The sequence below is a fragment of the Passer domesticus genome, chromosome 12 (assembly GCF_036417665.1).
Source record: "Passer domesticus isolate bPasDom1 chromosome 12, bPasDom1.hap1, whole genome shotgun sequence".
Classification (NCBI taxonomy): domain Eukaryota; kingdom Metazoa; phylum Chordata; class Aves; order Passeriformes; family Passeridae; genus Passer; species Passer domesticus.
In genome coordinates this window covers 7,407,269-7,425,992 of record NC_087485.1, presented here as the reverse complement: position 1 = coordinate 7,425,992, position 18,724 = coordinate 7,407,269, and the positions used below count along the sequence as shown (strand labels likewise).

The 18,724-nt window shown below is 54.7% G+C and overlaps 2 protein-coding genes and 4 non-coding genes across 8 annotated transcripts in view; all 6 read left to right on the top strand.

Annotated features, from left to right (window-relative positions):
- Positions 1–9,780, top strand: part of SF3B3 (splicing factor 3b subunit 3) — a 28,994-nt gene extending 19,214 nt beyond the window's left edge. Inside the window, exons 18-26 of the mRNA XM_064387059.1 lie at positions 695–869; positions 1,493–1,698; positions 2,591–2,747; positions 4,079–4,204; positions 5,247–5,459; positions 6,387–6,485; positions 6,902–7,045; positions 7,776–7,880; positions 8,874–9,780. Of these exons, the coding sequence (XP_064243129.1) occupies positions 695–869; positions 1,493–1,698; positions 2,591–2,747; positions 4,079–4,204; positions 5,247–5,459; positions 6,387–6,485; positions 6,902–7,045; positions 7,776–7,880; positions 8,874–9,014 (1,366 nt within the window). The 3' untranslated portion in view covers positions 9,015–9,780. The remainder of the gene's footprint in view (positions 1–694; positions 870–1,492; positions 1,699–2,590; positions 2,748–4,078; positions 4,205–5,246; positions 5,460–6,386; positions 6,486–6,901; positions 7,046–7,775; positions 7,881–8,873) is intronic.
- A 2,560-nt stretch (positions 9,781–12,340) lies between these two features.
- Positions 12,341–17,910, top strand: IL34 (interleukin 34). Of its 3 annotated transcripts, none has more exons than XM_064387247.1 (7): positions 12,341–12,477; positions 13,276–13,617; positions 13,711–13,814; positions 14,087–14,164; positions 14,252–14,425; positions 17,200–17,338; positions 17,438–17,910. In XM_064387247.1, exons 2-7 carry the CDS (start codon positions 13,590–13,592, stop codon positions 17,455–17,457), a joined length of 543 nt encoding a protein of 180 aa, XP_064243317.1. In that variant the 5' UTR covers positions 12,341–12,477; positions 13,276–13,589; the 3' UTR covers positions 17,458–17,910. The 3 variants fall into 3 exon arrangements, with proteins under 3 accessions (XP_064243317.1, XP_064243319.1, XP_064243318.1); XM_064387249.1 differs by having other exon boundaries at positions 12,356–12,477; positions 13,436–13,617; XM_064387248.1 differs by having other exon boundaries at positions 12,395–12,477; positions 13,345–13,617.
- On the top strand, positions 14,624–14,694 carry TRNAG-GCC (transfer RNA glycine (anticodon GCC)). Its single transcript has one exon. It is a non-coding gene; the product is annotated as a tRNA-Gly (tRNA).
- TRNAG-GCC (transfer RNA glycine (anticodon GCC)) lies at positions 15,272–15,342 on the top strand. The gene has a single exon. It is a non-coding gene; the product is annotated as a tRNA-Gly (tRNA).
- TRNAG-GCC (transfer RNA glycine (anticodon GCC)) lies at positions 16,320–16,390 on the top strand. The gene has a single exon. It is a non-coding gene; the product is annotated as a tRNA-Gly (tRNA).
- On the top strand, positions 17,065–17,135 carry TRNAG-GCC (transfer RNA glycine (anticodon GCC)). Its single transcript has one exon. It is a non-coding gene; the product is annotated as a tRNA-Gly (tRNA).
- Positions 17,911–18,724: the final 814 nt, after the last annotated feature.

Sequence of the window (18,724 nt, the reverse complement as noted above, 5' to 3'; positions counted from 1 at the left end):
GAGGCATGACAGGGATGTGTTTGTTGCCTTTTTTAAGTTCAGCTGAGATGCTAAAAAGATAAATGCAAATAATGGACCACAAATTCAGATGCTGTGCTGTATGCACTTGAACAGGCACTTTTTTCATATCTGTCCTCATTGAAATATTACAGCATTCATTGCTTTTAAAGGAGCCATTCTTTCTGGAAAGACTTGTGGTTTTTAGACACCAAATGCCAGAAGAACTGGCATTTCAGCTAGCAAGTCACAGGAAGAAAGAGCTGGCATTGCGTTTTTCATACTCTTTTTAACTGAAGTGCCTCTGAGGAGCATTTGATTATATGTCAAAGTCAGTGTCACATTTAGATTCAGATGATGTGTTCCCCAAATGTGCACTTTCCTTCTTCCATGTGCTCTTTGTTGCTCTTGGGATAGACTTGCTTCAGCACCAGTCAGAACACATCCTGGGACAGCAAGAGCCCTCAAAGGCTTTGTGCTGCAGCACACACCTGTCTCACACCATGGGCTCCTATTTTAGGATGTTAGTTTTGCTCTGCTCTCTGGAGCTGTTTGCTAGTTGCTGTCTGGCCTGAGAAAGGTGCTACTCCTCTCTAGCACTAGCCAGCTTCACAGAGAAGAAGTTCATTCCAGTTTCATTCTCTTGGACAGCTGTTTTTAGGTTGTGTTCAACATATGTCACGTCTTTGTCCCGCAGGATTTTGGCACTGGAGAAGCTGGGAGCAGTCTTCAACCAGGTTGCCTTCCCATTGCAGTACACACCCCGAAAATTTGTCATTCACCCAGAGAGCAACAACCTGATCATCATTGAGACAGACCACAATGCTTACACTGAGGCCACCAAAGCACAGAGGAAGCAGCAAATGGCTGAGGTAATTGGGCTGGGGGACAGGTACACACCATCTGCTCCCCAGAGGGGATTCTGCAGCTGGAAGTGCTCCCTGCTCATTAATTCCAGCTGCCATTACCTGCAAGGCTTTCTTCCCTGTGTGAATGCAGGGACTGGAAGAGGAGTGGAGATCTGCCTCAAAACACAAATTTCAGCAGAATGCACCACTTCCCAGTGTTCCTTCCTTTGCATGTTGTTGGGGCATATATTAAGAAACACCCTAGAGGAGGACAGTCTTGCTTGTGTAACACTGTTGTGTGGGGTTTCTGTGGTTGGTTGAGGATGCTTGCATTTCAGTGGGTTGTTTATTTTCTTCTCAGGATTGTTTCCAGGGTTGTTGATTTGGAGAAACAGCTCCCCAGACAGCTGTCACTGGTGCAGGGCAGAGCTGACACAGCCATGCTCTGAGCTGTAGAGGCCCCCTGGGGAATAAGCTCAGACTGGGTGGAAGCTTTGGGGCTTAATGGGTTTTATGTCTTCACAGGCAGAACCTTTCCCCAGAATACCTGGGCTCAGGCAAAAGAGGGAGGTTGTGTTCTATGCAGAGCATCAGCATACTGGGAAAGGAAATCACTGAGCTTTCTTTTCTCCTGTCCTTTAATGTAGGAAATGGTGGAGGCTGCGGGTGAGGATGAGAGGGAGCTGGCTGCAGAGATGGCTGCAGCCTTTCTGAACGAGAATCTTCCTGAGTCCATCTTTGGTGCTCCCAAGGCAGGGAATGGTCAGTGGGCCTCTGTTATCAGAGTGATGAATCCCATCCAGGGCAATACATTAGATCTGGTTCAGCTGGAGCAGAATGAAGCTGCTTTCAGGTAAGAAGCATTGCCAGATGCAGAAAAAGTCCCTGCTTGTGATGAGTCTTAGGTGTTTTTTTTCCTTTTGCTTATCTGTTACTGAGCTGAAATCCAGATGGAACATATTGTCAAAAGACTGGCTTGAAATTCCAGAAGTGATTTGTCTTGCCTTTCCTTCCCTTCCAACCCTAATCTTGTCCCTATGTAGCATTTAGAGCTTGTGGTGCTCCAAATGTGGTTGCTGTACCCCAGTGCCTAAAGAACAACACAGGGGTGTAAATGACAGATAAGAGAGCTAGGAAGAAGAGAATGTGCTGTTATCTCTCACTTGTCCTTCTCATCCAGATAAACTGAGGATAGATTAAATGGAAAGGGAAGTGTTAGAGTGGAGGGGAAAACCAACACAATAACCATGAAGAATAGCAAGTGCCTCAGCAGGTGAAGTAGAGTTAGGTCATGTTAGTCCAAAAGGCTGACCTGCCATTTCTAACCTGCCTGAGCTATTTACTGAGCAGGAAATAACACTGGAAGATGAGGAAAGTTATTTGTATATGTGCCAATAGGAGCAGCCTTTGAAAAATATCTTCTAGTAGAGTTTTGCACATCACTAGGCAGTGTCCAGCCTGTGAAAGTGTAAAGTAACACTGGGCATTGTGAAAATATAAAATGCTTTGGGCATATGTGACAGATAGGACACACATGGAGAGTGTAGTGTGGAATGAACAAATCTGAGTTAAACATTTCGACAGGGAGGAAAAATGACCTCTTAAAAAGAAACGTCAGAGTTGAAGGGTTGGACTCTCAAATCTCTGCTGGGCAGGTGCAGGTTGTGCTGTCAGGGATCCAGGCTGGGTGTGCAGCATCAGTGTGGTGGTGGCACTGATGTCCTGCTGTGTGCTGTCCTTTGCAGCGTGGCTGTGTGCCGGTTCTCCAACACCGGTGACGAGTGGTACGTGCTGGTGGGAGTCGCCAAGGACCTGATTCTCAACCCACGCTCAGTTGCTGGGGGGTTTGTCTACACATACAAGCTGGTGAATAGTGGTGAGAAGCTGGAGTTTCTGCACAAGGTGAGGGAGTGATGGGGTCATTTCCAGGCTGAGTGCTGGAATAGCTGTTACTTTCCTGAGTGCTGCAGTAATATTGCAGTACTTGGTGCATCCTTTGCAGTACTTGGTGCATTCTGGGCATCCTTGTCGTGCTGGTGTTACACACTGGAAGCAGCCTTGGAGAAAATTAGCTACCTCCTACAAAATAATTTGGTACATCTTTTGCAGAGCTGAGGATTGAACAGATCTTGCAAGAGTCCCAGTTTTACCCATCTGATTGGGTAAATTGGAAAGGAGCAGTGTTTTTCATGCCCCTGTTAGGGAGGGGGAGGGAAATGGCTCTACTTTCTGGAATATGAGCTCAGAGAGCTGCTTAAGCACTTGTTTACAGAGCAAATTCATAGTTGGGTTACTTGAACCCTGATGCTAAGACTATCAGTCCTTGGCTGACCATATGCAGCTGTTGTGAACTGTCATCTTCCTTGGATGCTGTTTGATAGTGTGTAGAAATTATTAGTGACCAACTTGTTTGATAGGTCTCAGGGGCTTCAGCAAAAAGTTTCAGCAGAAAAATTACTCTTCTTCCCACATGCTTCCAGCATGCTGAGATTTGAGCAGATGAACACATGGAAAGGAATGTTGTGGCTTACTCACTTCCTAGAGCCCTGCTGCAGTGAGTGGGTTCTGTCCTGGACCACGGCCTTTTCTGCTGCCACTGAACACCCACTGGGAAGTTGACAGAGCTGAAGTTGTGAAATAAGCTTTTCTTAACCAGTGCAGCCAAGCTAGGAATGTTCTCCTCTGCTGTGGCTGATCACTTTGGATTGATCAGTGGTGGGAGATTTTTACAGGGAGTAACCCTGTCTGAGTTACTGAAATTGTGGGCACACTGCAGTTGTTCATATTTAACAGTTTCTGTGGTGGCAATGTCAGATGGCTGAATTACATTCATGCCTTGCTTTAAAAACAGTCTGGGTAGATTTAGGCAAAGTCTAAAGTTTTTCTGTTGGATATAAACCAAAACTAAGAATTGAGGCAACCAGACCCTTGTCTTCTGCTGCTGCCTGCCCAGTATGGGGTTCTTACAGCAGTCCTATGCTTCAGTTAGGGTGCACTGCCAGCAGTTGTGTGTGATGCCCATGGCTCTCTTAGCTCTGTGTGGGACATCTGCTGCTGTCAAAAGGCCTGTAAGTGACTGACCTGTTGTCTCTCCTGTGGAAAAAGATTGTTATTAGCCTTGGTACAGGCCGGTGAACTTGAACCATACCATTAGCTGAATCTGGTCTGAAGGTTTATGTAAGGTTAGCTCTCTTAATGATGAGGATTTCACAATCTTCCTCTTCCCTCTCTAGACCCCTGTGGAGGAGGTCCCTGCAGCCATTGCTCCATTCCAAGGCCGAGTCTTAATTGGAGTTGGGAAGCTCCTGCGTGTGTATGACCTGGGCAAGAAGAAACTGCTTCGGAAATGTGAGAATAAGGTACTGCCTTCTGTCCCTGACCAGAGTTGTCCATTTGGAACAAGTAACACTTTGCAGCTGGAGTGAAACACAGGGTTTTGCTGCTACTCCAGCCCAAGTGTGTCTGTTTGGTCATCAGAGCTGTAGGTTTGCCTTGCTGGGTGCATCTATCCAGAGGAGTGCTGGACTAGGCTGGACAGTTGTGGTGCCCCTCTGCATCCCACACACACAAACACCATTTTCTTATTGCCTTTCTGACAATAGTGCTGCAAGTTCCTTTTTGTCCCAGCTCAGTGCAGGCTGAGCAGTTACTGACTGTGTGCAGGGGTCTGTACAGACTGTTCTTTGGCTGCTGCAAATGTGAGAGGTCTTAGTGAGATAGAAGAGAATTTCTGGAAATGTTTCGTTAATTTGGGTGATCAGGAGCTGGGGAACAGAAGCTGGAGGGTGCATATGACCACCTCATCAGATCCCCAGAATGCTGAAAAGGGGAATTTTTCCTTGAAGTAGGTGGTCCTTCTTGCTGAGCATCTCTAGTACTTTAGGAAAAGAAATTGCAAAGTGTGATTTTTTTAACTTAATTCTTGTTCCTTCCTCTCATGCAAGCTGCAGAACCTGTGCCAGTAGCTCATTAAAAGAGCTCCAACAAGCTAACAGACAGACTGGGAACTTGTAGGGGAGCTTTTTTTTGTGTGTGTGGTTTTGGTTTTTTTCCTTCTTGGGCCTTCCATGACCACGTAGTGAGGAGACATGGAAGCAGTGCTTGCTTGTAGGGATGTCCTGGCATTTCCAGTCTTGGGCTCACCAGCAGCACTTGTTGTCTGGACAGTGTTCATACAGGGAAGGCTGTGAATTGAATGCCATGTGGTGCATTTAGGTTGCCCTGTATTGATGGTGTATTTAGAGTGGGAGTGTAGTATGGCAGAAATGAGGGTATTTTTGGGGGAAATGATGGGAAGTGGGGAGCGAGCTGTAGTTAATGGGGAAAAAGAGTGTTTTAACTGCAGTAGGGTTATACTTCCCTGTTTGAAGCACTAAGGTTTTGTCCTTTCTCTCTCAAAAGCACATTGCCAACTACATCTGTGGGATCCAAACCATTGGGCACAGAGTGATTGTTTCAGATGTTCAGGAGAGTTTCATCTGGGTGCGCTACAAAAGGAATGAGAACCAGCTCATTATCTTTGCTGATGACACTTACCCCCGGTGGGTCACTACAGCAACACTCCTGGATTACGACACTGTGGCTGGAGCAGACAAGTTTGGTAACATCTGTGTGGTGAGTGTGCTTTGCTGAAGTTGGGGCTTTTTGGACATATTTTTCCCTTAAAACATCTATGATTTATCTTAAAAGAATGAGAATCTGTCATTAGCTGGAGACAACGCCCTGTACCATTGACTTGTTTTCTTGGGGTGGCTCTGTCATCATAGTGGGCTGCAGTTTATATGTTTGTTAAATAAAGCAAATAAGTTAAAGTATCAGCAAGTCATAAACATATTTCTGAGGTGCCCAGTAATTTGTGTTTATATTGCCTCAAAAATTGCTGTCAGTAAGCCTTGAAAAGAAGATTGTTGCTGTGAAAGGGCCCATGAGATCTTGAGTCAGGGTTATCACTCTTACTTTTCCTGACTAAACCTCATTGCTGGCATCGAGCTTTCTCTGTCACTTCCTCTTCACAGTTGGCTTTGTCAGCCAACACTTCCCCGCTTGGCTGGATTTCAGCAAGGGAGGAGGAAAGAATAGATGGTCTTTCTGGCAGAGCTTTGATCTCTTTCTGAAGCGTGCTCGGGTGCTTTGGAGTGCAGAGTTCAGCAAGTGTCAGATGCTGCGCCTGCAGGATTTGGCCAAAACACACAAATCAGTCCTCTTCACTTTTCCTGCCCCACATCCATCAAACTGTTTCCTTAGTGGAAATCACCTTCATATTGGTTTGATCATACCTCCCAGGGTGATCTGCAAGTGCCAGGCCAGGCAGAGGCTGGTTGTGAGGCCCTGCCTGTGTTTCTTAATGATGGGTTATTTGTCTTGTTATCACAGTTATCATATAAAGGCTGTTTTGGAGAGGCACCTGGATGATTGTACTGTAAGTATAAAGTAGTTCTTGCAGAGTCCACAAAGGCAGCCTTTCAGACAGCACAGTGGTTCTCCAGAGATAATGTGCTGCTTCTCTGCAGCTTGTGATTCTTCCTTCCTCTTTCAACACAGGTGAGATTGCCTCCCAACACCAATGATGAGGTAGATGAGGATCCCACAGGCAACAAAGCTCTCTGGGACAGAGGCCTGCTTAATGGAGCATCACAGAAGGTAATACTTTGTGGGAAGCACGTGGTTATTGTAGGAAAAGAAAGCACTGCTTTTCTGTGAAGGCCTTTGCAGTGTTGTCCAGGAGATGTATTGGCAGTTCTGCTTCTGCGCAGTCTGCTGTGCTGTGGGCGATCTGTTTTCACTGTTGCTGCAAGCCAAATTTCTGAAATCACAGCTGAAGCCTGTTTGGTGTGTTTGAGGGGAGCAGCTCATTTTCTTTTGCTGCTTTCTCTCATTACTTGCATCCGTTTGTCCAGCTGAGTTTTGCCATCTGGTCACAGGTGGAAGGCACTTCCTCTCTAGAAAGGCATTTCAGAACTAGCAGTTGGCTGAATTTATTCTGCTTTCCTCTCTCAAACCCTTTGATGCCTTTATATAAGCTGAAGAAAAAACATGCTTTTGTGCTTGCCTTTCAGGCTGAAGTGATTATGAATTATCACGTGGGAGAAACGGTGCTTTCCTTGCAGAAGACCACACTGATTCCAGGAGGCTCTGAATCTCTTGTTTATACCACCTTATCAGGGGGCATAGGAATCCTGGTCCCTTTTACTTCCCATGAGGTAAGCAAGCCCAAGCATCAGGCTGCAGTCTTGCTGCTTTTTGTGCACCCATCCACAGCCAGTATTTTAAATGTGCTGCATTCCCTGGAGGGCTCCACAGTGGCTGAAAACCTGAGCTACAGGAGAGCCTGTGGCTCCAGTGCAGAAGGGAAGAGAAGGAGTTTGAGTTCTGCATTGGTTCTGTAAAGAGTTGAGAGCATTCCTTGTTGCACTGTTGTTCTCTATCTGTTTGTGCTTTCAAGGAGCTTTGGGTGATTCAGTGTCTGAGGAGGGAGGAGTCCTTTGGCATGCTTTGTGTAGCCTCTAAACTGTTGATCAGGCAGTGATGTTTCAAGTCCTGAGGATGGTACTCTGTTCTCTGTTTGCTGTGGCTCCTTGGAGCAGTGGATGGCAAGACATTCCCTGTTGGAGCTGCAGCTCCTGGGAGGCTGATCCTGACCAGGGTGGCTGCTTAACTCTGCTGTGGGTTCTTTCCAGGTGGAAGTGATGAGGGGTAGCCATGACTTTGGCTGCCATGTGCAGGGCTGCTCTGGCAGAGTGTTAATCACAGAACCACAGAATGGTTTGGGTTGGAAGGCACATTTAAAGATCATCTCATCCAACCCCAAATGGCCATGTAATGACAGTGTTTCAGCCAGTGCAGGAGCACCTTCTGATGGGTGTTGTCTGGCCTTGCTAGCAGCACTGATGTGCACCAAACTGTTCTCTTATCAATCCTTTATCTCCCCAGGATCACGACTTCTTCCAGCACGTGGAAATGCACTTACGGTCCGAGCACCCTCCGCTCTGCGGACGGGACCATCTCAGCTTCCGCTCCTACTACTTCCCAGTGAAGGTGAGCCCTGGGCATGTGGGGGCACTGATCTTGGGGTGCAGAGAGCTGCTTTGGGGCACAGCTGCCTTGAGGCTGTCAGAAGCAATGCAAAGTTATTGTCTTGTACAAGGCAAGCTTGCTGTTCAGTAAGGAGAACTGAGGTGTAGTGCCTGTGGTAGCTGGCTCTTGAGCAGCAGTCTGTTAGGAGAACAGTACTTAGCACTTAATACATACCTGTTTTGATTTCTTAACTTTTGTAATGAGCCTCCTGAGGGTTGATCCTAAGACCCAAGCCTAGAGGTGCTCTAGCTGCACTTCTCTACTTCCCACAGCATCTCCATTTTTCACCAGGAGCAGCAGCAGCAATTACATAGCTGTTGGTGTGGCTGGATCAAATGGAGTGCTGCCCTGGGTTGTTTTTTCCACCTCCACTGGAAAGGAAAATCCAAGTTCAGAAACAGCTGTTACTGCCTATTTCTGCTTTTGAGGAACTGTTAGAAGCTGTGAACTGCTAAATGCTCTGACTAGACGTACCCCAGTAGTAGCTTCTACCAGAGTAGAGTCTGGAGTCAGTCAGAACATTGTCCCAGATGAAGCTCTCTAGGAGTGGAGGGTGGTGGTGGTCCCAATGAACTTGAGGCTGATTTGCGACATACACAGCCTCAAAGATTGCTCCCATTTGATTGAAGCTGCCTTTGTCACTACTCACAGCCTCCCCCAGCCTTCCCAGTGCAGGGCTCAGACCCAGGCAGATCTCTCTTCCTTTCCCTTGTGTGATTCTTCAGCTGCACACAGGCCTTTTGGGTTTCTGTTTCGTTAATCAAGCTGGCCAGTAATTAATGTGATGCTAACTGCTGCTATTCAGCAGATGAGGTCACCGAGCATGGTCTTGTTTCCAGGACAGGATTAAGAAACTCCTGGGAACAAACTGTTTGTGGCCATTTTCCCCTGTTTAGGCAGGGTTCAGTGCCTCTGTGTGGTTTCGATTCAGTTCTCTCCTCCTTGCCCCTCCAGAACGTGATTGATGGGGACCTGTGTGAGCAGTTCAACTCCATGGAGCCTAACAAACAGAAGAATGTGGCCGAGGAGCTGGACCGGACCCCACCCGAGGTGTCCAAGAAGCTGGAGGACATCCGCACGCGCTACGCGTTCTGAGGCAGCTGCCAGGGCCAGGAATGCTCGTGGCTCCTCGGGGTGCTCTTCCAGGCACCATCAGGAGGAGGAGTGTGTGCTTGTTTTCCCCCCTTTTCAAATATTGGTTTGGTCCTCTTGGTTTGTGTTTCAAAGTAATGTGAGTCCAGTAAATACAGTATCAGCTATTAGGTTTCCCGACACATCCTGCTGCCTGTGTGAAGGCTCCTGACATTCCAGCTTCTGGCCAGAGCAGTTCTCTCTTGGGAAGTGCCCAAGCAGGGCCTCCAGCTGACCCTCAGCCCCATGTCCTTGTCCTCCCTTCCAGATGAGGGAGTCCCAGGGTATCTTGCTGAAAGTTCTGTAGGGCAGATCCAGCTGAGTCTTTGTTGGGTCAAGTGGGGTTTGTGATATCCCAGTGTTTTAGGAAAGGAAAGAGCTGTGGCATGATTCAGGATTACCAGGCTCCTCTTTTCAGTAGCCAGTGGTGGGCTGCTCTGGGCTTATACTAGTCCAGGGAGCAGCCAATGGGAAGCTGGCTGTGGAGGGTGTAACTGTCACACTTGTCTTGAACGTTTTCTTCTGAATTGCAAGGGGGTTTTTTGGACTCGCCATTTCTGACTGTTTTCCCTGTAAATAGAGTTTTGTACAATGTTGACTCTCTTGGGGGTGGGGAAGAGCGAGGCCTGAGTCTGGGACTTGATTTGTTTCATAATAACTTTGGCAAGAGAGTGTCTCCAAGCTGTGACTGTGAGCAGCACATGAAGAATAAAAGCCTGTTTTTTCACTACCCTGGCGCTGGGGCTCTTCTCCTTCGTGGCAGCTGCTGCTGACCTGGCGGGAGCAGGAGGGGAGGAGGAGGAATAAGAAATGTGCACACCCTGAGCCCCTGTGCTCCTGCAGGCCCCTCACTGCCCCCCTGCCCTGCCTGGAGCTGGTGTCCTGCTGCTTGGTCTGCCCTAGGACACACATAAAGCAGGCTGTGGAGAGAGGGAAGAGTCATTTTTGCAGCCGTTCAGAGCATGGCTGCACATTGGGGGTCCTGTGTTGCCCAGTGTAGCAGCTGCAGCTCTGGGAGGAGCAGCTGGCTGCTGGGAGAGCTGGGGAAAGGTCCTTGTCCCAGAGGCTTGGTAGCTGAGGCTCCCAGGTGGAGTGTACCCACACAGCAAGTGTTTCCTGGCTCTGCTGGGTTACTCCCTGCTGGTGGGGACTGTCTGATAGCTGTGACATCCCGGTAAGGATGCTGCTCCCCCCTTGGGGCTTGGAGAGACAGGTGGTCCTTGATGCCTGTGTTCCCTTTGAACAGCTTTCACATTCTCTGGTGCATGTACTGTGTGAGGTGAGGGCAAACACACCCTCCTGCCCTGTCCTTTGCACCCTGCTCTCCCCTCCTGCCTTGTTTCAACCTCGCAGGCCTGCGTTGGCAGGGGCTTACAACCCTGGGCTGCACCCTTTGGCTCTCTCAGCCCCACCCATCTCTGCTGGCAGAGCAAAGGGCTTTGTGCTCCCTTCCCCGGCCTGAGCAGGGGCAGCTCTGTCAAGGAAGGGGTGAAAGGGAGCTGAGCTTTGTGGGGTCCAGCTTCTGGCTTGCCATGAAGTGCTCACCCTGTGCTCCCTGTCCTCCCCGAGGGCGTGATGCTTTGGTCAGAGGGCACTCCCAGCAGAGCTCCAGTGGCCCTTGGTGTTTGTTATGCTGGTGTTCTGAAAGTGAAAGCTGGGGAGGAGAGGCATGTCTTGAGATGTTCCCAAACTGGTTCCAAGCACAAGGTTTTACTTGCTTGGCTGTACCCGGAATAACCTGCCTCCAGTAAAAGGCAAAGCCTGGGGGGGACACATTCCTACCCATAAGGAGCTGTGGGCTTGTGGGGAGCTGCCTGAGCCCCCAGCTCCCCTCCTCTGGGACAAGGAAGGTTTCTCTTGGGCTGAGCTCCCTCCTGCAGCCGCAGGGGCTCGGGGTGCTGCTGCCGTGGGGGTGCAGAGCTCCCGGGGCTGTGCACGGGAAGCTGTTTGCCTTGGGCTCATCCCAGCCCTGATTTCCAGCCCCGGAGCAGCTCGGGGGAGCAAACCGCCCCCAGCACGGTGCTGCGCCGTTCCACACTTTCTCTTCTCTTCCTCGCCCCTTCCCGGCTGCCAGGCTGATGAATACGTGGGCAGGGAATGCTATTAAATGGCTTCCTCCAGCGACTGCAGCAGCTGCGGGCTAAATCCCTGCGGACACCTGAGTGAGGAGCTGGAGCTCCTTCCCTGCTTAGAGCTGAGCATCTCGCCCCCGACGAGTGCTGGGAGGGAGGCAAGCGCCGTGCCTGAGACTGGCCAGGAGCAGGGAAGCTTGGCAGGAGCACGGCAGTGGCCCTGACTCCGTGCCAGGGGAATCCCAGTGCGCTCTCACAGGCAGAAGTGCATTCCTTCCCACGCGTTTCCCTGGGAGCACTGACCCACTCTTTGATAGCCGATGTTTCTCGCTGACCCCTTGGATGCTCAGCAGCCCTGAGCACAGACACAGTGGCTCTTCCAAGGGGCTCTTCAGGATGATGGGGGGGAGGCCAATGTCCTATGTCCCTTGGCCCCTGCTCCTGGCAGGAGCTCAGCCCTGAAGCATCCTGAGAAAATGACGTGGGGTTGGGCCAGAGGGAGCAGAGTCCTGCTGGCCTGGAGCCAGCTTAGAATACCTCAGCCCCTCTGGGATTAGTGCTGCAGTGCAGCCCTTCCCCGGGCACATCCTGGCATTGGCTGACTCCCACTTTGATTGTCCCAAACGTGCCCATGGGTGCTCAGCCCAGAAAGTGCCCTGGGACACCCGGCCAGGAAAGAGCAGCACCTTAGAGAGGCCAGTGCTGGCAGAGCAGAGCACCCTGAGGAGCTTAGGGCTGTGCAGAGTAGTCAGCTGGGCACCCCAGGGGCTATGTGGGCACCTGCCTGGGTTGGGTGGACACCCTGCAGGGACAGCTCAGCACCCCGAGGAGTGGAAGAGGCCTGCACCATAGCTAGACCAGCACCAGGGTCTGGTGCAGCAAAGTACCCCGAGGAGCAGGGAGGGACCCTGGGGATGCTCAGCTGGATGAGCTGAGCACACTGGGGGTACCTGGGCTCGGTGAACTGAGCAGCTGAGCATCCCGGGATGCCCAGCTTGGTCAGCAAAGCACCCTGAGGAGCAGGGGGGTACCCACGAGGGTCAGCCAAGCACCCTGGGGACGCCCCAGCCTGGCCTCTCTGCGTACCCTGGGGACCCCTCCCGCTCTCGCTCCCTCTCCCGGGGACACCCACCCGGCCGGGGCAGCCGAGCACCGGCGGCGCAGCGGGGCCGGACTCTCCGCGGGCCGTGCGGGGCGGTCGCTCGGTCCCCACTCCCCGCCCGGCCGCGGCCGCCGCCCCGCCCGCTGCCCGCGCCGCCGCCCCCCGCCCGCCTCCCGGGAAGCGCGGGCACGGCCCCGCCGCCGCCGCCCGCGGCTGGACGCGTCCCGCGCCCGCGGCCCCGCGCGCGCGCCAGGTGGGTCCGCGGAGCCCGGGCGGGGGGCGCGGGGGGCGGCCGGGCACGCGCGGCCCGCAGGGGGACGCGGCACGGGACACGCGCACCCGGCCGTGCTTGCCCGGGGACACCGCGGGGACACGGCGCAGAGGTCCCTGCGCTGGGGACTGTGGGTGGCACTCCGAGCCGGGACACCGCACGGCGCCCTTCCGCGGGGGCACGGCACGGCTGCTTCCCCTTGGGACATGGCATCGCGTGGGGACACAGCGTGGCCCCCCTGGCACCGGGACACGGTGTGGGGACGCAGATGGGGCCGCTTCTGTGCTGGGATATGGCGCGGGTACAGCACACCCCCTTCGCAAGGGGACGCGCTGTGAAACATGTGGCACAAGGACATGCTGTGGTCTCCTTCCACAGCGCGGGGGCACGGCAGAGCCCCCTTCGCAGGGGTGTGGGGACAGACACCTCTGCGTGGGGACCCAGCATGCGCTGCCTTGGCCATTTCGCCAGCCCCGTCCCCCAGCGTTCCTCGGCTGAGGCTGGACTTAGTCACGGCTGGGATAACGGGGCTGGGTCGATCCCCCTCCTTCCCTGGAAATCCCCGGAGGGTGTCATCAGGGAAGCCCTGGTAGCCCTGCCCCGAGCGGGATATAGGCACACACGGCTCCACGGCCACCCACAGTATTTTGGCCACCCGGGGCTCACGCGGGGCTGTCCCCTCCCCGTGGTCGCCGGGGCTCGGAGCAGATGTCCTGCCTGGGGGCTGCAGCCTGGGCGCCTGCCTGCCCTAGGGCTGCAGCCGGGGCTCTCTTCCCCCAGATTCCCTCTTGCAGTCGGGGGGTGCTCCTGCACCCCTGCAAACACATCCCTGCCAACACCCTGTGACAGCCCTGGGACCTGCTGCCTCCCTGCCACCAGCTGGAGAGGAGAAGCCAGCGGGGACTGCCGGGAAGGGGGACTAACCCCCCATCCATGGCAGGGAACAACGGCCCGGGGCTACCGGAGAGCAGCCAGTGCCCGGAGCCTACACCTGTCCCTTGTCCCCACACCATCCACGCCACTGCCCTGGAGGCTCCCGGTGAGCCCCAACCATGTAGGCACAGCCTGGGGCTCCACTGACGGCCACCATCAACATGCAGCAGGGCTACGCTGCCGTCCTATGTGAGTACAGCTGGGGCACAGGGGGGATGGCCTCAGGAGTCGCCTCGGTGGCTGTCCCTGAGGGGGCTGATGCCACTGGCTTTGGCTGCCCAGGTGTCCTGGCCGTGCTGGGGCTGGAGGCCGCGGCGCCGGGCGAATGCGAGCTCACCCGCCTGCTCCAGGACAAGCTGCAGTATGAGATGCGCCTGCAGTACATGGTAACCCCAGCTTTGGCAGGTGGGGGGACACGTGCCATTGCAGGGCCCCACTTTGCTCCAGGGGGTCATGGGTGGGGGGCAGCACCCACTGCTCTACAGCGGCTGGGTGCTGTGTTTTTTACCAGCAACAATTTATATCCAGTTGTGCCCAGGGCTACTTCTGCTGGGGGCTGACCACATCAAAGGGCTTTTGCACCGGCTCCCCGGTGTCAGGCTGGGGCTGGCAAGGATGTGCCCTTTACTTTGCCCCATGCTCTTCCTTGCCTTTCCAGAAACATTACTTTCCCATCGACTACACAGTCCAGGTCCAGTATGAAGAGGTGCTGAGGCCTTCCAACATCACCCGCCTGGTAAGGGGGTGGCAGGGGAGAGTCCCGTGATGGGGGCACTCCAGGGACCCACGGGGGCTGCCCGGCTCTCACCCTCTTGCCCCTCAGCGCAACGGGACCGTGTCGGAGGCAGCGCTGCGGTACCTGTGGTTCCATGTCAGCTCCCAGGCCGTGCTGCGGATCCGCGAGGTGCTGCCAGAGAAGCACCCATCCTGGAAGTACACCCAGGAGCTCTGCCAGCTCTTTGATGCCCTGGGCGAGGAGTACAGCAAGTACCGGCAGGTGAGGGTCCCCCGGCACCCCGGCCTCTTGTGCTGGGGGCACGCACTGAGCCACGGGCTCCGGGAGGGGAGACACGGGCACGGGCGTTTTCCCTGCCAGGGGGTTCTCTGGAGGGTCTGACAGGGACAGGATGCCAGGACAGAAGTTGGGAGCGGGGTGCGGGTGGTGGGGCAGTGCCTCAGCATTGCTGCACATCTGGCATTGGTGGTTCAGTGGTAGAATTCTCGCCTGCCACGCGGGAGGCCCGGGTTCGATTCCCGGCCAATGCAACAGCTGCATTTTTTTTCTTGCCTTCAACCCGTCCCCCTTGGGGCACCTGCTCACCTGGGGAGCACCTGGGGACTGTCACACACACCGACCTCCGTCACGGGGTGGCACTACCAGGGCCGGCTGTTGCGTGTGATCAGGCAGAATGTGCCTGTGAATTCATCTCTGTTTTCCCGGTGATGGTTCTGCCTCCCTGCCTAAGCTTCTGCTGCCTCGATGGAACTGCTGCACCCCGAGACAGCTGCGTTTGTGTGCTGGATGTGGGTGGCCTGCCACAGCTGGGTGACCAATGTGAACCCGAAGCGTGGCTGGTTATCTTGTGGCACGGGGCAGGTTCTGCAGCCCCTGGGTGCAGAGCGGGAGCTTTGCTGGGCTGTGTGAGGAGAGGGTTAACGCTGAGGGCTCTGAGGAGGCCTCCTTGGTGCAGGTGATGTGAGGGGGTGTTGCACGGTGTGGGGTGCGTTGTGAGAGCTGTGCCGGGGTGATTTGCTGTGTGTGGAGAGCTGCCAGGGCCCGTGGGTGCTGCTGCGGCCCGCGGGGTTTGGGAGTGCGGGGGAGGGCCGGGATGTCACACATCTGGCATTGGTGGTTCAGTGGTAGAATTCTCGCCTGCCACGCGGGAGGCCCGGGTTCGATTCCCGGCCAATGCAACAGCTGCATCTTTTGCACCCTGCTGTCCCTTCTGGGCGGCTGCCAGTGCCCATGGGCTGGTCCAGAGGTGCTCCCGTGGGTGCTCCCCTGGGCATCTCTGTAAAGGTGCTTCCTCTGCATCCCCCCAGCGGTCGACTCTGTACTTTGTGTGGGTGCTCAGGCCCCGGGGTGGCAGCAGCAGCTCTGCCTGCAGTGAGTATTGCCCTGGTGGCACTGGGGAGCAGAAAGAGGAGCTGGTTTGGTGAATGACCAGCTCGGCTGGGTGGCAGGGAGGGACACTGGCTCAATGACAGCAAGGGGTGCTGTGTAGGTGTCAGTGAAGGTGCCTGGCTTAGGAGCAGTGGGAGGTGCTGCTTCATGTCAAGGGTGCCCAGGCCTGGAGGCAGATGCAGCTGTGGGCAGTTCCACATCTGGCATGTGTGGTTCAGTGGGATGATCATTGTGCTCCCCCTCAAAAGCCAGGGTTTGACTCCTCATCAGTGCAGCCCAGTGTCCTTCCTGACTTTCAGCTCTGCAGCCCCCAGCCTCTCCACCTGACCTGGGCTCCTTGCAGCCATGGATCACCTGTGGCTGGGAGGTGCTGCCGCACCCCAAGGCAGAGGTTTTTGGGCACTGGATGTGTGTGGCCTGTCACAGCGGGGTGACCAATGTGAACCCAAAGTGTGGCTGGGTTGTCCTGTGCCACAGACAGGTTCTGCAGCCCCTCTGTGGAGAGAGGGAGCTTTGCTGGGCTGTCTCATGGGAGGGTTAACTCTGAGGGCTCTGAGAAGCCCTCCTTGCTGGTGAGGCAGCAGAAGAGGCTGTTCCCCGGGCTGGAGCCGCGGTCTCAGAGCTGGGTGTTGGGTGTTGGGGTGCCCTTGTGAGTGTCTGTGTGTGCTGTGCTCACAGCCAGCAGAGCCTGCCCGCGTTGCGTTCACTCTGCTGGATTTGGGGCGCTGGGGCCGTGTGGGGAGGGTCCAGACTCTCAGCACATCTGGCATTGGTGGTTCAGTGGTAGAATTCTCGCCTGCCACGCGGGAGGCCCGGGTTCGATTCCCGGCCAATGCAACAGTTGTGTTTTTTGGCACCCAGTGTCTCTGGGGGGACCATGGGGACTCCCCTGGGTGCCTGGAGGGATTACACACCCCGCTGGCACATCTTTGCCTCTGTGTGGATGTGAAGAGTGTCATTGCCGGTGGAACAAAGCCAGGGCACATTGGTGATCCCCGGGGGACTTGGTGGCAGAGAGAGACCCTGCCTTATGGGCAGTGACAGTCCATGGCTCACTGACAGTGAGGGTTTCTGGTTTGGTGGCAGTGACAAGGGTCTTTGGCTCGGTGGCAGCGAGGCCCGGGGCAATCAGACCTGCCTGGGCCTGGGGTTGCTGCCACATCCAAGAGGGGACAGTGTTTGTGTGCTGGATGTGGGTGGCCTGCCACAGCTGGGTGACCAATGTGAACCCGAAGCGTGGCTGGGTATCTTGTGGCACGGGGCAGGTTCTGCAGCCCCTGGGTGCAGAGCGGGAGCTTTGCTGGGCTGTGTGAGGAGAGGGTTAACGCTGAGGGCTCTGAGGAGGCCTCCTTGGTGCAGGTTTTGTGAGGGGGTGTTGCACGGTGTGGGGTGCGTTGTGAGAGCTGTGCTGGGGTGATTTGCTGTGTGTGGAGAGCTGCCAGGGCCCGTGGGTGCTGCTGCGGCCCGCGGGGTTTGGGAGTGCGGGGGAGGGCCGGGATGTCACACATCTGGCATTGGTGGTTCAGTGGTAGAATTCTCGCCTGCCACGCGGGAGGCCCGGGTTCGATTCCCGGCCAATGCAACAGCTGCATCTTTTGCACCCCGCTGTCTCACCTTGGTGACCTCCTGGTAATCTGCCACTGCAGACAGACGTGGAAACTGTGGTGGCCGATCTGGTGAAGCTGATCCACAGCGCGGGCGCTGAGAGCCGGAGCAAGGCTGTGCGCCCCAAGGCACTGCTGGACAACTGCCTCAAGGTCATGCGGATGCTCTACGGGGTGCCCTGTGAGTTGGGGGCCAGGGTGGGGGGCCCGACCTCGGGCAACGCAGGTGCCACACAGGGGCACCCTGTCCCACACCATGGAACCTGTTCCCTCTGTTCAGGTCGGTGGGAGTCCACCTAACAGTGTGGAAGATCCTTCACTCATCCCCTCACTGGACACCTCCTTGCCCTGGAGCCTTGGATGCTGCCTCTGTTCTGCTCCTCCCAGAGCCCCGTGGTGGGTTCCTAAGGAAGCTGCAAAGGTGGGACAAATGCCACTCCTTCCAGGACCAAACACAACCCTTTCCAGAACTGTGGGACTGTTTATGGCTGTGGGATCTTGTCCACCCGAAATGTCTGCCACCCTTTGCATGGGTGTGGGCTCAGACACAGCCCCCTGTGGCAGGCAGCTGTTGGGGGGACACACAGCCCTCCCTGCCCACAGGCAGGTGAGGACATCACCCCGTTTCTCTCAGTTTGTATTTTTTCCTCAGCTTTGATTAAACACCAGTTAATTCTGTAGCATTGCAGCTCAGCTTCCGACTGGGTCCTGGGATCCTCCAGCCTTACCCGAAATAAAGGACCAGCAAAGAGAGCCCCACTGCCTCCACTGCCTCCTCTTTTGGGGTGTCAGCCACCTCCCTCACCGCTGTGGGGGAGACACTCACTCTGATCAAGGGACCCCTGCCAAGCTGCCTCTGTCAGCCCCGGCTGCTTCCCCAGCAAGGAAACATCTGGACTGGTTTGTTGTGCTTGGTGGTGTGGTGCAGGCAGCACACTGGAGGCACTGGGGCTGCCTCCCCCCTTTACAGCTCAGTTAATTACCCTCCTCAGCTATTAGAGACCTTAATTGGTGTATTCATGGCTCAGGCTCGTGAGTCAATGGGCACTGCAGCATGAGTGGAGCAACGTCTTCCTTCTCCTTCTCCTCCTCCTCCTCCTCCTCCTTTTCCTCCTCCCTTCATGCTTAGTGGTGATTCCTGTTTATATAAAGCCCACGCAGAGCTCATATAAAACCCACCAGTAGATCCACTGCTTGATAAGAGCTTTAACTAAGGGACCCTCTCTCCCATCCCTGCTGGCTCTAACTGAGTCCCTGTGTGGTCCAGGGACCCACCTGGGCTGCCTCAGCCCTTGGAGCTGAGCCCAACCTCCCATTTCCTCGTGTCAAAGGTGGGAATGGTCCTTCATCCTCCTCCACTGTGGGGAAACTGAAGCTGTCCCTGCAAAGTGACCCCTACCAGGCTTCCCAGAGCATCCCCACAGCAGTGGGCTGCGTGTCCAGCCCACTTGAGGTATTGTGCATTTTCTTCTGATCTCTCTTTTGAGAGATGGCTTCAAAAACGACAGCTGAGAGCCTCTACAGGAAAGCACTCACAGGATCAAGAATGGGAGCTTGTTTACGTTAT